The following is a 16,686-nucleotide window of genomic DNA, read 5'->3' on the forward strand; positions in this document are numbered from 1 at the left end:
AACATGAATATAGGATAGAGCAGGGTTTCCTAAACTTGGGTCTTCAGCTGTTTTTGGAGTACAACTCCCATCATCCCTAGCTAGTAGGACCAGCGGTCAGGGATGCTGGGAACTGTAATCCTAAAACTGCTGGACACCCAAGTTTGGGAAATCCTGGGATAGAGGGGCTCACAGCATCAACTCTCTAGCAAATCCTGCTTCCCTATTAGGATTCCAGCAAAGCCCAAACTTTGGGTCCAGCACAGAGCAGACATGTCTCTTTCTCTCCAGCTTCCAGCATACGAAGGCAGTGAAATCTAAAAGCACAGAAAACTACAGGGGCATTGGAGAAGTTTTATTATTGAACCCACATTAAAGATTTTCAGTAGCAAGGTGATAAGTGCTCTGTGGTGCACTTTATCTGTGGTGTTGAAACTTAGGGGTCTGGCTTTGGTTTCATTGAATGCTTAGAAACTGTGCAGAATATAGGTAATAACCAACACACTTTAATGTAACAAACTGTAATTTGAGCAAGATTTTAATTTTTTGCACCATATTTAACAAGCAGGGTCTGTGCAAATCCATTATTTGACCTCTTCTGACACCCTGTTGCACATCCTGCACATTACACACTTGTTTTCTAGCCAGACTGGTAGGTTCTGTTGCACCCGTCACCACCAAGCCTTTTGTCTGATTGATGCATTTCTCTGTGTTCTGACACCACCCATCCCACTCTAGGACTTTTCATAGTGGTCTCCTGAGTGCATTTCTGGAGTTTAAATGCTCCCCTCTCTCCCCAGAGTTTGACTCAGTGAGCGAGATCAACAAGAGCTTCAGCCTGATCCCGTACAGCTCGGTGAGACCCATCCATTGTGACCGTCGGCGCCCTGTCCTCTTCACACCCACAATGCTCTCCAAGACCTTCATCCAGAAGCTTCTCAACTCAGGAGGGGCCCTGGAGTTCAATCTATGCAAGCCAGGTAAGAGCATCTGCTGGGTGTGAGCATCTGCTGGGTGTGTTAAATGCCTACCTGTCAGGTGACAGAGGAAACAACCCCCACGGCAGGTTGCCAGGAATGGATAAGACAAGGAAAGTCCTTACCATCTGCTTTTTATTCAATATTTACAGAGAGGGGCTTGGAATGCAGCCTCTTGGAATAATGACCTTGTCCCGAGCGACTCTCCACTCCCTTTTTCTCCCACTTCCTCATTCGTCATCTCTTCTACGGATGGCGCTGAGGGTCCTTTGCTTCCGAGCCCTCTGCTCTACTACTTTCAAGGCTCTCCAGATTCTGGGAGAGGGGAGGTCTGGAAGGCTTTCTAAAGACACGGTGTCCGTCAGCTGTTGCCCTCCTGGTGGTTCCTCTTCCTCCTCCTCTTCTCCCATTATTTCCCAGGTTTCCCTCTCATCTGCCTCTGAGCTATGACCTCCCTCAAACCCCTGTTGTAATTCTGAACTGTCTTCTTCTCTGGAAGGGTCAGGCTGGGGAAATGGTCTCCACCATTCCTCCTCTGAGCAGTCCCTTGCACTACCTAACCCAGGCATAGGCAAACCACCCTCCAGATGTTTTGGGCCTACAACTCCCATCATCCCTGATCACTGGTCCTGTTAGCTAGGGATGATGGGAGTTCTAGTCCCAAAACATCTGGAGGGCCGAGTTTCCCTATGCCTGACCTAACCTGTCAATACAGATCCACAACTTCCTTGCTTCAAACCAAACAGATCCAACATATTCTTTAGGCCACACTGAACACAGTAGGGATTTCCTTCCAAGTAAATGTGCATAGGATCTTGCCCTAATCATGATTAAGGGACGCACACTGGCACCAGTGGCCTTGAATAAAGATTGGACAAATTCACGGCGGGCGGCCATTACAGCTAAACAGGGTGCCCCACATTGAGAAGCAAGACACCTCTAGATCTGTTTTCACCCAACTGGTGCCCTCCAGAGTTTTGGACCTCAACTCCCATCAGCTCCATGCTGGGAACAAATAGTAGAAGTCAGCCATTGTCTGAAAGCAGTCTTTGTATAATTCCCAGAAGAATTTATTTGGCTGCTGCTGAGTTCTGGATTAGATTCACCTCCTTGGTCTGCTCCAACAAGCAACACAGTCCTTGAGTTGTTAGACCCTTTTCATGCATATCCATTTGTTATATCTGTTGCAGATATTGCACACATTGTCAAAATACGGCCTTTCAAAGGTGTCTGACACTGCAAGGTGGGCTGGCAATTACACAAGCGCCAGCTATTCTCCTGTCCTGGCAGTCCCTGTGCATTTTCTTGAAACAGATCATGCTCAGGTTCAGCAGATTTAACTAGCTTGTGGATAAACACACAGCCAGCTATGTCCTCTGCCAGCTAAAGCCCTGGTGTTGTAAATCTGAGGATAATAACAAGAGCAAATCATTATCCTGCACCTTTTATATGCTGTGTCCTATTCATCTCAGTACTTTAGGGTTTCTCAAGCATTGACTGTGGCTCAGTTTGGATTAAAGTCAAGTTTCAGACGTAGGAATGAGGCAAGTTGGATGTCCAAAGCCTCCATCTCATCATAAGGGCTTGTGAGGTGCACCAGATGAAATGTTGGTCTTAGATGTGGGGATCTTTGATCTACATCCCCCCGACTCAGCTGTGAAGTCAACTGGATGACTTTTAAAAGCCACTCAACCTAACCAACCTGAAAGGGTTGTTAAGAAGCTGGATTTACTATGAATGGCCTCCTCTTGACTATCGCACAGGGGAAACAAACCACAATTCCTGTCTTTGTTATCATTCTCTTCTCTTTCTGACTAAAATAAGTTCTGAAAAAGTGTGGCAAGGGTCTGCCCCTTCTGAGTGTTCCCTCCACTTTATCAAGGAGTAGGGAAAGTGTTTCAAGGTCTTATAAAAGCAAAACGCTCTTTATTTGCCAAGGTGGTATCTGAAAGTGACCTGGTTTTGGTGACGTCTGTCCGTTAGCCGCCGTTGTTTGATGATGGCGAGGATTCTCCAAACCATGGTTGGAGATCTTCCATGCTTACTACAAAGTTTGTCTTCGTCTGCCTTCTTTTCCAGATATCATAACAAAAGAAGAATTCTGTAGGAGGCAAAAGACAGAAACAATCATCTATTCCCGCGAGAAGAATCCTCACACCCATGAATGCATTTTTACTGCAAATATTGACGCGGTCGCTGCCAAGGTAATTGGGGTAGTCCTGGGTCACCCTTCCCCAATGTACTTTGGCCTGACCCTGGAGCGAGGAAACCTTTTTTTTAATGCCAAGGTCCACCTCCCTTGGCGTGGAGGGCATCCTATGAAATTGAATGTTGCAAGATTCAACTGAGATTTTTAAAAGTATTTTTCCATGCAGCGCAGAGTTAAACTTTGGAACTCCCTGCCACAGGAGGCAGTGATGGCCACCAACTTGGGTGGCATTAATAAATAATAATAATAATAATAATAATAATAATAATAATAATAATAATTTTATTTATGTCCCACCCTCCCCAGCCGAGCTCAGAGCGGCTAACAACAATAAAAGTAACACAATTTACATCAAATCACAATCAATTAATTGAAATGCATTCTAAAATCAACTCATTCTAAAATCAATTCAAAATCAAATTAATGGCAACCATTGGGCTACAGTTCTGTGGGGATTACAGAAGGAGAGAGGGGCTCAGACTGTGCCTCGGCCAAAGGCCTGGACGAACAGCTCTGTCTTGCAGGCCCTGTGGAAAGATGTCAAGTCCCGCAGGGCCCTAGTCTCTTGTGACAGAGCGTTACACCAGATCGGAGCCACAGCCGAAAAAGCCCTGGCTCTGGTTGTGGCCAGCCTGACCTCCCTGTGGCCCAGGACCTCCAAGATGTTTTTGTTTGAAGACCGTAAGGTCCTCCGTGGGACATACCAGGAGAGGCGGTCCCGTAGGTACAAGGGTCCTAGGCCGTATAGGGCTTTAAAGGTTAAAACCAGCACCTTGAACCTGATCCTGTACTCCACAGTACAAATTCATGGAGGGGAGGGCTGTCAGGGGCTACTAACCCTGTTGGCTCTGCTCTGCTTCCATAGTCAAAGGCAGTGATGCTTCTGAATACCAGTTGCTGGAAACCATGGGATGGGAGAGTGTTGCTCTTGTGTTCGAGTCCTGCTTGTCTTTTTCCCATAATGGGCAAATGGGCATCTGGTTGGCCACTGTGAGAACAAGATGCTGGGCTGATCCAGCAGGCTCTTCTTTTGTTCTCCCCAGCTGTTTTTTAACTACGACTCCCATTAGCATCAGCATAGGAGTTACCATCCAAAACAGCTGGAGGGACCCTACACCGGAGAAGGCAGGCCTACGTTGTTGGGCAATTCAGAGCACCTGCCTTTTCTGTAATGCTGAAGGTCTTGTGGTGGGCTCTTCCAAACCGTGAGCCATTCCCAGCGCAGTGCTATTGGGTTCTGTTTCTTTTGGGAAAGGAAGGACAGGAACACTTAAGGTATCTTTGTAAGGTGTGTGTGTGTGTGTGTGTGTGTGTGTGTGTGTGTGTAGCATTAAGGGTGGGAAACAAGCACTCCTGCAAAGCAGAGGAAATTTGAGTAGCTTCTCCATCCAAGCAGCCTCACCCTCCTCCCCAATTTCACCTCTCTCTGGTTAGAAATGTGCAGGTCTTTATCACATACACAGCCCAACAAGACCATGACAAAAATCCACCAACAGCATGCAAATCGATATGGCTGACCTAATCCAAAACACCCACCCACCCCACTCACACATGAAAACAAAGACCACCACAGCCAACCACAAATGAACAACCACACCCTAGGCCAACCCCAACCTCTCTCACCACCAAAGGAACACAAGTGAACAACAGAGAACCCACACAAGCAACGCTGACACCAAACCCCACATATATTAAGTAAAATAGAAACATCACCACCCGACCCCACCCCCACTCATCTTTCCCCCCGCTTCACCTCTTTCCCCCTATTCTTCCTAATGTCTCAACAAATGAAACTGATTTGTTTTTTTAAAAAAATGTGTTACATGGAAAAAAATACGAGAGAGAGACATTGCACATGCCTTTGTAAATCAAGAAAATCTTTAATAAAAATACATTAAAAAAAGAAAAAGAAATGTGCAGGTGCCCCAGTTCTCTCTGTGTTTTCTGAATCTGCCAACGGCCTTTTGCACACACACACACACACACATTTTCCACCCTCCAACCAACTAGAGGTTTTCACCTTTCCCAAACACTCTAATAGAAGGGTCACCAACTTGTTTAGGCCTGTGAGCACATGGAGCATGGCAGGGGCGCTACCCACTCTGATCCCGTCTCACTCCCCCAGATCACCCCTGCCCAAGAAGAAAAAGTGCGTGCGCACACTCACAGTTCATTTTCCCAAGGGATCTGTGCATAAGTCAGGTCCAATAGAATTCATCTGAGCACTGGAAAGAATACAGAGCTGAAAGGGGAAGTGGGAAAGAGAGTCACTCTTCCAACTTCCTCCTTTACACTGTATACCAGGGGTAGGCAACCTAAGGGCCGCGGGCCGGATCTGGCCCAATCACTTTCTGAATCCGGCCCACGGATGGTCCGGGATTCAGCATGTTTTTACACAAGTAGAATGTGTCCTTTTATTTAAAGTGCATCTCTGGGTTATTTGTAGGACATAGGAATTGGTTCATTTCCCCCCCAAAATATAATCTGGCCCACCACAAGGTCTCAGGGACAAGGGACCAGCCCAACCGGCAGAAAAAGGTTGCTGAGCCCTGCTATATGCTTTTCAAGGAGGGGAGAGAGTAACCACATCATAACCAAGGAGGGGGGCTCAGAGACTTCAGGGGCACCAGCGAAAGACCTCAAGGGCACCATGGTGCCCACGGGCACCACATTGGCGAGCCTCCACTGTAATAGGTGTCTCGGGAGAGGGAGAGATAACAGAGGAGCTGTCCAACAGAGAGTAGAGGTGTTGCTTCAGCACTGCTTAGACTTCAAGGGAGCCACTTATAATAGTTGGTAGTCCTGTCTCACCCCTTCCTGGCCTGTCCTCAGGGCCACGATCCAGAGAACTTGAGGAATCAGGCATCTCCCTTGTGTGTAGGTCTCCGGAGACTTGTCCTCATGCTGCTGAAGAAGCATTTTGTACCTGCCTACTCTGAGTTTTCATTTGGACACCCCAACACTTCTGCCCCAGGATGCAACCCTGGTTGACTGGGAGAGAGTCACAAGTAGGGGGAGGAGCCCAGTTAGGGGGTCATGTTTCCTCCAAGCCTTACTCCATCCTCCCTCTGAGGAAGCTGGGTGGAATGGCTACTGAGAATTTTAGGCATGTATTTTTCCAGGGCAATACTGGGCATGCTTAGTGGGATTGCTCCCCAACTGGGGTGGGAGTGGAAGAACGCTTACCAGCTGTCCCTTTCGTATAAAAGTCAGCTGTCATCGTTTTCTCCCTCAGTTTCAGCTGCTGAACAGGTTGTAACTATTCTCCAGAGACAAAGAAGAGCATCAGGTTAAAAAAACACACACCAAAAAAAACACATAAAAGAGGAATAATTACTGAAAATATGCATGACAGCAGACATTGCCACATGACTAAATAAACCACATGCAGTGCTAATCACAAATCAGGAAAAACTCTTAGACCGTGAAACAATTTATCAGGCCCTGTGCTCTTTCGCTCCCTTCCCAACCGCCTCAAACTCCCGCAGAATTTTGGGCACTGTCTCTTTTCAGAATCTCATAGACCAGATAACCCTATTCTTGTTTAAAACTGTTTTTCATATTTTATTTTTTAATTGCCGTAACCCCCCTTAAAGTGAAGGGCAGGTAAGAAATAGTAATAGTAATAGTAGTAATAATAATAATAATAATAATAATAATAATAATAATAATAATTGGGGACTGCAACAGAATGTTGCAGCATAGCACTCCTGTGCAATGTTCCAGCCATTTAGCCACACCACCTTCCATAATACTCCATTCCACTCCCACCCCAGTTGGGGAGCATGCTCACTAAGCATGCCCAGTTCCTGTTGGATCCTCCCCCTTGGGGGAAGAATGTTGTAGTTCTGCCAATCTTGAGTTTCCTCCAAACCTGCTGCTACTCTCTTCTTTTGCCTTGGTGGTGCCCTTTTGTCCACATAAATACATGCTCATAGTTCACTATTTGCAGATACATATATTAGACTAGAAGCTTCACCCCACCACATTAACCTCCTAGTGCTTCCCCTTCTCAAATATTCCATTGTATGAAGGTACTTGACACAAAACTCTGCCATTGTTCCCGGTCAGTTCCCTCCAACCCTGCTTTACCCAAACTTTTGCAGCTGTTTTAAACCACCACTTTCCGCCACCACTTTAAACCACTGGTGTTGTACAACCTGCCTTCTCTTTTGCTCTTCTGCCTCACCCTGATGTTGCTCTAGAAATCTTCCAGTGGGGTTTGCGCTCTGACTTCTTGCACATCTAGGACTGTGATGCAGCAATACAAATCCTTCAATGGAGGCTGTGTGATGACAGCCTTACGTTTTTATGTATATAGGAAGATACATAGAATGGTGTGGGATCCTTCTCTTACTCTCTTTTCTGTCACTCTCTTCCTAGTTTGATAATGAAATGTACTTTTCTTCACAATTAATCTTTTCTCTTTCCATTCATCGTCTTTTTTTCATTATCAGCTCTCCCTTCTCTCTTTCACTCTCCCTCCACTTTTTTTTTTCAGTCCTTTGTTGCGTGATCCGCCTTGACACAGCCAAGCACCCTTCAGTTCTCAAATTCACTTTTAGGTTTCATTCGCTGGGTTTTCATGCACCGATATGGAAAGGATGGGAACCTGTTAAAGAGAGAGAGAGAGCTACACACACACACACACACACACACACACACACACACACAAAAGGAGGGTCTGAGCTGCAGAAAGAGACAATGATGTGTAGAACAAAGATTATAATGTCAAACCCAAACAGATGGCATGAAATGCCGGATGCTTGTTACGCAGCAGGGAACAAACAGCCAGACGAGAGTGGTGGAGGGTTTTTCTCTTTCTTTTGAGAAGTAATTACAGAACATGTTGCAACTGAGCAAACAAAGTTCAATTATGTCGGTACGTTTGGTACATGCTACCTTCATTTTGACATAATCCCCACCTTCAGATCAATTAATTCTCTTTTGGAAAGGGGGCCTTTGCAGCAAGTTATCCCGTGGTGAGAGAAAGGATGGGTTTTGTCGATGGACTGCCAAAATCTTTAGTGATGCAGCGTCATCCAAGTAACATGGTGCTTTGTGGAGGGTTGGGGCCAGGGGTTGGGGTGAGCCACAGAACTGGCACCAGCCATAGATTGAGAACTTCAAAAGAGCCTGCCAGATCAATCCCGTGGTCCATCTCGGAGTGGCTGAACAGTCGGCTATTGTGAGAAACCAACACACAGGATTTGAGCACATGAGCAACTCTCCACTCCTGTGGTTTCCAGCAGCTGTGCTTTGGGGGGTTCCCTACTCCTGGGTCCCCACAACGGCCTTGTGGTTAAGATGAGTTTGGCAAGATGTAGCTGCGTGAGGGTGGTGGGGGTACCAGGCCTAAGGAGACGCAAAGGAAGATGGGCAGAGTCATTTAAGAGAACAGAGCTGGAAGAGCGAATGTTGTAGGTAGAAATAGCTGGGCTAAAGGACAAGAGGGGCAAGTTCTTGGCCAACTTCAAAGGGAAGGTTGACACACAAAGCCATTTGATCAGAAGGACAATTGGCCTGACCTGTTTGAGATTGTGTGCTTACAAGCCCCAAGATGTGCATACCAAAGTCCTTTTCCTGACTTCCTGTTTACAGAACAAACATTGCCTGCTTGAAGCTGGGATCGGCTGCACAAAGGATTTAATCAAAGCCAGGATATATCCTATTGTTCTCTTTATTAAAGTCTCGGAAAAAAATATCAAGAAGTTCAGGTATGGTGCAATTCAATACCACATTCACAACGCACATGGCTCCACTTTCACGCCACCTGTTTAAAGCAATATCCTACCACTTGAAACTGTCGTGGGTTCCCCCAGAGGCTTCTGGGAGCACTTTGATAGAGGAGCCGAGAGCTGTTTGGATAACCCACAAGTTCCCTCCCAGAGCTACAAGTCTCAGAGTGGTTTAACAGTCAATCCTTCTTCACAGAGAACTCTGGGAAGTGTGCCTAAAACTGAGTGTAAATAAAAAAATGCATGATACAAACCACATTGCAATTGGGGGAAGTTGGATTGCAAAATTGTGTCGTGCAAAATTCACATGAAAGTACTGGCGAATTTTCATGAGGATTTCTTTTTTTAATTGAAACTGTGGAGAACGGAACTTAAACTTGGAAAAATGAGAAGCTAAAAGGAACCAAAACTGACATATTTTCCCACCCTTAAGTGTCATACAGGTGCATTTATGAAAGAGTCTGGCCTATGCGCTTCCTAGTACTTTGCTTTTTTTGTGGGGGAGGGGGTCGGCTCAGGAGTGCGAAAATAAGTTGGGGGATTTGTTCGAATGGAAGGGAAAAGAGGCCGTGTGCACATACATACGTTTTAAATACATATCTCCTTTGGTTTCCTTGCATGAAACAGGAAGCTGCTCCCAAACCCATTGGTTGAGGACGAATTATTACGGACATGCCGCCAGAATGAAAAAGAACTGGAGGGTTTGCCGTGCCTTTACGCCTCTTTGGAGGCCGATGCCTGGAGCAGCATTGAGGACCTCCTGCGGATCATCAAGGAGAAGGTTTGGGAAGAACAGCAGAAGACCATCTGGATCGACGAGGATCAGTTGTGAAGCCCAACAGGGGGTGCGGACAATGAGGAACTAGCTGGTCGTTTCAAAGAGCTGCGCTGGAGGCTCTGAGATACCTCTGATGTAGAGCCCTGGTTCCATCCATAGCAGTGGCAGGGACTCTCGACAACTGGCAGAAGGTGGAGCGTGAGAGAGGAATCAAAGGCTCTGAACGCACAGCAACGGGCATCCCAGATGCCTCTTTAGGATTTTGACCAGGATCGTGTCACTCAGAGGGGTTGACACTTGCCTCTTCCGGAGCAGCCGTGACTGAAGGACGGAGATCTCAAAGAGAAGTTCAAAGCTTCTTGCTGCACTTCTCAAAATGGGAGACACACTAAGAGGACTTCCGCAGTTGCTAGGAAGAGCTGGCAGCACCCCTTGCCACCTCCCTGCACTGACATAGTCTCTTCGCCGACCACGAATGAATGTATTCCACAGAAGAGGTTTCAGGCTGCTCAGTGCTTCTATTTCACTACAAAATACATAACCAGTTTCATGCCAGGTTGCCACAACTTCCACCAAAGAACTCAAAATTCTTCGATCCCTAACGTCCTACTCCTTCCCTCCTGCCCCCCATGGCATCACAACATCACAACCAGAGTTTGCCCAGGTTTGGGAAAGGCTGTTTTGTGCTACTGAGTGGAATACAGTGGTACCTCAGGTTACAGATGCTTCAGGTTACAGACTCCGCTAACCCAGAAATAGTACCTTGGGTTAAGAACTTTGCTTCAGGGTGAGAACAGAAATCGCCCGGCGGCAGCAGGAGGCCCCATTAGCTAAAGTGGTACCTCAGGTTAAGAACACTTTCAGGTTAAGAATGGACCTCCAGAACAAATTAAGTTCTTAACCAGAGGTACCACTGTACTCTGCATTTTTCAGTTTTCAGATAGAAGAGTCATCAATCTTGGAAAAGCAGAAATATTTCACATACTTCGTCTCTGCAAACATTCACATTTTCCCCCCCCAACCCTGTTCTGCATCATGGCTCCCCACAGCAGGGGCTGTTGCAGCTTTGGCAGAGTTCCCCCGCCCACCCCCTGGCTCCGACGATGACTGCCGCCTCCTCTATAGATTAATAATATGTGTGATGCCACCCAGTGAGCATTCCACCCCCGTGGTCCCACCCAGTGAGGGATCACGAAGTGCAAGATGGCTACATCTCGGCATAGCCAATCAGCTGCGACTGTGTGATGACATCGCCAAGGTCCACAGAGAGTAGGGCCACGCAAATGAATAGATGGGTGTTTCCCCAAGGAGCGTCGCAAGCTTGCTGCAAAGGGGGGGGGGGGCTTTTTCAGCACTGTCAAAAACGTTAACGAGAAACAGCGAGTGGTTTAGCCAGAGCTCTCCTGTTTAAACCAGCTGAAGTCCATAGTGCAGATATGCCAGGCATAGGCAAACTCGGCCCTCCAGGTGTTTTGGGACTACAACTCCCATCATCCCTGACCACTGGTCCTGTTAGCTAGGGGTGATGGGAGTTGTAGTCCCAAAACATCTACCGGGCCGAGTTTGTCTATGCCTGAGATATGCCTTTTGCCTTAGGTCACATTCACACCTGACATAGCAAGCGCTATGATTCCGCTTTAAACGGTCATGGCGTGCCCCAAGGAATTCTGGGAGCTGTAATTCATGAAGGATGCTGAGAGTTGATGGGAGATCGCCTATTCCCCTAAAAGAACTACATTTCTCAGAGCAGCGTAACAGGAAAGTCTGGGAATTGTGGTTTCAGGAGGAGAAGAAGGGTCTCCTACTAACTCTCAGCACCCATAGGAAATGACAGCTCCCAGGATTCTTTGGTGGGAGCCATGAATGTTTAAAGTGATATCACAGTGCTTTGGCCTTAGAAACCTTGGCTGTCTGTAGTATAAACAGAACAGTCCGCCAGGCCCTCCAGCCATGTGCTTCTATGTGCCTGTGCACCTCAATGGGCTAAAATAAATTAAGGTTGCACAGCTGCGCCTGGCAGATTGTGCCCTCCGCGTTCAGTCACCGTGCACTCTCCCCGTCCAGTCCTTTGAAGAATACAGATTGCCACGGGCTTTGGAGCTGGCAGCTAGAACAATTCCCCCACTTTAAAAAATCTTAAATTAAGCAGTGAGTTTTTCCACATGCCTATTGCAAGCTGCCTTGTCACTTGACATATTTTCTTCTATATAAACATTTATGAGCACATAAAAATAACAGGCTCTTTCGTTCTTTCTGTCTCTCTCTCTCTCTTTTAATAAATTGCACCATTGGAAATGCTGCGGTTTTTAGTCCTTTCGCTGATTTCAACAGGCTGTGAGCTGAGAGGGAAGGATGCAAGGAACTCCAAAATAACTCACATGTGGTTTTGGTAAAGTTGGTACCTGCACTGAAGAGGAAGGAAACCTCGAAGGTTATTTATAAATGTATAACTCGTTAGAGCGTAGTGCTGGTTAGAGCATGATAACGCCAAGGTTGCAGGTTTGAGCCCCGTATGGGACAGCTGCAGATTCCCGCATTGCAAGAGGTTGGACTAGATGATCCTCAAGGTCCCTTCCAACTCTACAATTCAGGGTTGTGTGTGTGTGTGTGAGAGAGAGAGAGAGAGAGAGAGAGAGAGTCATACCTCTTGTTGTGTTTGCTTCAGGTTAAATATTTTCAGGTTGCATCCCGCGGCGATCTGAAAGTACCAGAAAGAGTTACTTCTGGGTTTCACCGCTCACGCATGCACAGACACTCAAAATGATGTCACACGAAAGCGCAGAAACGGCAAATCATGACCCACAGACAAGGGGTTGCGTTCTGCTCATATTGCAAATGGGGTTGGATCCCATTCACAACCAGAGGTACCACTGTAGATAGATAGATAGATAGATAGATAGATAGATAGATAGATAGATAGATAGATATGGTCACAAGGTCATCAGTTCGAATCTACACAATGGGGTGAGCTCCCGTTGCTCTGTCCCAGCTCAGTGTTAATAGATAAATAGGTACTGCTGTGGCGGGAAGGTAAACGGCATTTCCGTGCGCTCTGGTTTCCGTCATGGTGTCCCGTTGTGCCAGAAGCAGTTTAGTCCTGCTGGCCCCATGACCCGGAAAGCTGTCTGTGGACAAACACCGGCTCCCTTGGCCTGAAAGTGAGATGAGTGCTGCAATCCCATAGTCACCTTTGACTGGACTTTACTGTCCAGGGGTCCTTTACCTTTACACACACACACACACACACACACACACACACACACACACCCAAAAATAAAAATGAAAGGTAAATGATGCTTTGTGCTGGCAAAGTGGGATTCAGCATCTGCAGTGATAAAAACAAACAAATTAGACAGCTGATCTTTACCAATATGCTTTGGCCAGCTAATCAAATGATTTTGTATTATATAAAGCCAGGATTGTGCAGTTCAGCACATAAGGGATTTGTCGCTTGTAAGAATTCCCCACAAACTTTCTATCACGGTATTTGATTTTCCTTTGGTGCCAGCATGCTGGCTGGAGGCTAGCCCCTCAATCTTTCTCTTCCTTTCTCTTTCTCCTTCTGTATTTGCTCCAGCAGAGAGCATAATTTGGGGAGGAGGAAAGTGAGAATGTTTCTTCTCCCTCCTACCAAGTTAAAATGGAGATTAGCCCCAGCGATTGTAAATGCATCAACAGCCGACTTAGATATTTCTCTGAGCAGATCCTGCTGATCTGTATTCATGGCCTTGGGTTGCCATCGTGGGCCACATGATCAATCTACCTTACACACATCGAGTAGACTAATCATGGAGCTGCAGGAATGCAGAATGTTTGTATCATGCGGCCCAGCAGACCAGGCCAAGCTGCTGCTGGAAAATTAGGATTCTTAAGCAGCGCAATTTATTATTCCGTTCCGTGGAAGCTCAAGAGAGAACAGATGAAGCTAACTGTGGGAGTGGAAGCATTGACTTCAGCTGCTGGGGTCTAAAGATCATCTGGGACAAGGTAGCCCAGTATATAGTCCAGTATACCTGAAGGAGCTTCTCCACCCCCATCGTTCTACCCGGACACTGAGGTCCAGCACCGAGGGCCTTCTGGCGGTTCCCTCCCTGCGAGAAGCCAGGTTACAGGGAAGCAGGCAGAGGGCCTTCTCGGTAGTGGCGCCCTCCCTGTGGAACGCCCTCCCTCCAGATGTCAAAGAGAACAACAACTACCAGACTTTCAGAAGACATCTGAAGGCAGCCCTGTTTAGGGAAGCTTTTAATGTTTGATGTATTTTAATTTTTTTTGGAAGCCGCCCAGAGTGGCTGGGGAAGCCCAGCCAGATGGGCGGGGTATAAATAACTAATTATTATTATTATTATTATTATTATTATTGCCCACGAAGCAGGAGTAATTTTGCTTGGCTGCACCAAATTTTAAGTGGGATGAAGTTGCCAAAATATTCTCAAAATTCCCCTTGGAGTGACAACTGTGTGGTGCAGCGCATAGTTAAACCACAGGAGACAGTGATGACCACCAACCTGAATAATAATACACCCAGGGTGGGAGTTTATTATGCTTGCTGGTTTCCCATTTGGATGGCCTCTGTGAAAACAAGATGCTGGACTTAATGGGCCACCGGTCTGATCCAGCTAGCTCTTCTCATGTTCTTAATAGAAGCAATAAAACTTTATCAGCTAGCTCATGTGTGTTCTGGGAAAGCAAAGAACTCCTGCCAATTTGCCTCTTGAAAGGATCTGTCATTCCTAAGCCAGTTCCAAGGTCAGCATCAAGGCCAGCCCAATATATTTTGCAGCCTGAGGCAAAGGACAAAATGGTTCCTCAGGCAGAAACCAACCACAGTGGCAGCTGAATTTTACCAGGATGTTGGTGATGGGCATTGTCCTGCAGCACACCTGAGGACAGCAAGGTAGGTCACACAGCATGCATAGCTCTGTCCTACACCTCTGCCCAACGGTAGGGCGGGTACTGAATGGCATGGATGGGCAACTCCCATGAGCCTGAACCCCAGTAGGGGATCCACTTCCAAGAGACCCCTGGATTAGCTCCACTTCACCACTGCAACTCTGCTTGTTCACCTGCTTCTCACTCTGGCCCAGAAAAAAGTCGTGGTCAGAAGAAGGATCAGTAGATGCCACTGCCTGCTTGATCATTGCTTGTCAAGAAAACAAGTGGTGGCAACCAAGAGAAGAAGAAGCAGCACCTGGCAGCAATGAAGTGGGGATATGGGAGACTGTGGAGCAAGGTTTGTCCAAGGACCCTCTAAAATCTGGAGCCACCACCATTCAGTCCCCTCCTGACATCTACCTGAATATCTCATCATGCCACAGCACTGTAGATATATCCATGCAACCACCCAGGCCACTTTAACCACGTATTCCTTTGTTAGTAGCCTTCTTCAAGGGTTACAATACAAAATTAAGTAGCCTTAGAGGTGGATCCAGGCTCCCTTAAGGGTGAGAATATGGTACATGCCTTAACAGAGTGTCCCCAATACTCAGATCTGAGGACTCGCTATCTGGATCCCCAGCAATAGCACTTGGTAATGGCTCCCTTTTAAGGAAAACTCTATTTCTTTTTACGGCTGCAGATTATGACGCAACGTACAGAACCACCACATTTGTTAAAACAGGAGAAGCAAAAGCTATCGATTGCACCTGAAAATCACACAGGTTGCAATAAATTTATCGCCCCGTTTTAGTGAGGGAATGTGTACAAACAGGTTTTTTTACGATAACATACTCTGTATGCACTTGTTTTAATGCTTAGTTTTCTTTAGTGATGCATGCATTAGTATGAGTGTGTGCATTAGGCCTGATTGGCCGGAGAGCAATAAACTAGTCATTCAATCATAAAAAATCAAGGGAAAATACGGCGGAGGGGTGGTGTGGATGAGCATGCTTGCTCTGCCCCATTCATGGAGGTCAGCTATTGGCAATGGGGAGCCTTCTGCACTCATGTGCTCTGTGCATATTAGAACTCATCACAAGTACAGAAGACTTACTGATCCTCACAATCGTCTTGCATGCGTTGGACTGCAATGGGGACAAGGGATTGAGGTAGCATACTCATCCCTGCTCTGCTCCCAACATGTTTAATGTAACTTTCATAATGCCTGAAGAGGACTGGTCCTGCCTGCTAGGTGAATCTTCTTCTAGAGCAGGGGTGGCCAGCGATCTAATCACAGAGTTAAAAACTGGCAGTGATCAGTGGGGTTCAGGCTGAAGTTGTTGAGCTTTTTTTAGGGGAGCCAAAGAAAGAAGTTGTTGAGCTTCTTTGGGGGGAGCCAGTGATCTACCAGTGATCTACTACAGACATCCAGTGATCTACCTGTTCTAGCATAATTCCCATAATTGCCAGGTCCATTCAGTTCATTTGGGGGTACAACTTTGAAAAAAAATTAGTTCATCTTCACATTTGTTCCACCCCTGCCTCTCCCCATGGGATTCTGGAGACCTGGGACTCAGCTGCATTGGCTAAGAAAAAGCACTTCATATGCATTGTTATAACATTGTGGCACCAGGTGGCACTGTGGAGTTTGGTTTTTGCCAACCCCATTTCTCACACAAAGTTTACAAAAGTTTAACTGAAACACTTCTTTGTTGTGTCTAGATCCAGCCAAGGACTCTTGAGTTTCACTTAAAAAAGAAAAAAAAGTTAGCCAATTGAACATCTATAAAGAAAGTAAGAAAGTAAAGTGTGGGGTGATTTTAAGGCTTATTAGGCAGAGACTGAGGTGCTGCTGTTGCTAAGGACTCTTAAGTTGCTAAGCAATCGGCAAGAAGGAATGTGAGGCATTTCCTGTATCAACCCTGCTGAAGAGATTTCCTGTCTGCCAACAGGAGCAGCTTGCAGTGAGAAGTACAGGTACAAAGCAAATGATGCTTTGTGTCTTCAGCAACTGTGTGCCTGGCACAAATGAAAGAGAGCAAGCCTTTTCTAGTAGGGAAATACATTTTCTGACATTCTGTCTGTCGGGCATCTTTTTACTTGTGTGTGGCCCATTTTACACAGCACAAC

The 16,686-nt window shown here is 46.5% G+C and overlaps 1 protein-coding gene and 1 long non-coding RNA gene across 5 annotated transcripts in view; one reads left to right on the top strand and one right to left on the bottom strand.

Annotated features, from left to right (window-relative positions):
* Positions 1-16,686, top strand: part of CARD11 (caspase recruitment domain family member 11) — a 308,118-nt gene that overhangs the window by 81,914 nt on the left and 209,518 nt on the right. For 2 of the 3 annotated variants that reach the window (XM_080980956.1, XM_080980957.1), the window contains 4 exons: positions 780-959; positions 3,036-3,160; positions 8,767-8,882; positions 9,531-11,976. In XM_080980956.1, coding sequence (XP_080837082.1) covers positions 780-959; positions 3,036-3,160; positions 8,767-8,882; positions 9,531-9,735 — 626 coding nt within the window. In that variant the 3' untranslated portion in view covers positions 9,736-11,976. Of the gene's footprint in view, positions 1-779; positions 960-3,035; positions 3,161-8,766; positions 8,883-9,530; positions 11,977-16,686 lie in introns of those variants that run through there. The other variant, XR_013979425.1, reaches the window with a different exon arrangement.
* On the bottom strand, positions 2,038-8,751 carry LOC308463126. Of its 2 annotated transcripts, XR_013979458.1 has the most exons (4): positions 7,523-8,751; positions 6,352-6,424; positions 5,333-5,407; positions 2,038-3,057 (listed from the first exon to the last, which is right to left on the bottom strand). It is a non-coding gene; the product is annotated as an uncharacterized lncRNA (long non-coding RNA). The 2 variants fall into 2 exon arrangements; XR_013979459.1 differs by lacking the exon at positions 7,523-8,751 and having other exon boundaries at positions 6,352-7,499.

Source organism: Podarcis pityusensis, assembly GCF_964106645.2.
Source record: "Podarcis pityusensis genome assembly, chromosome: 14".
Classification (NCBI taxonomy): Eukaryota; Metazoa; Chordata; class Lepidosauria; order Squamata; family Lacertidae; genus Podarcis; species Podarcis pityusensis.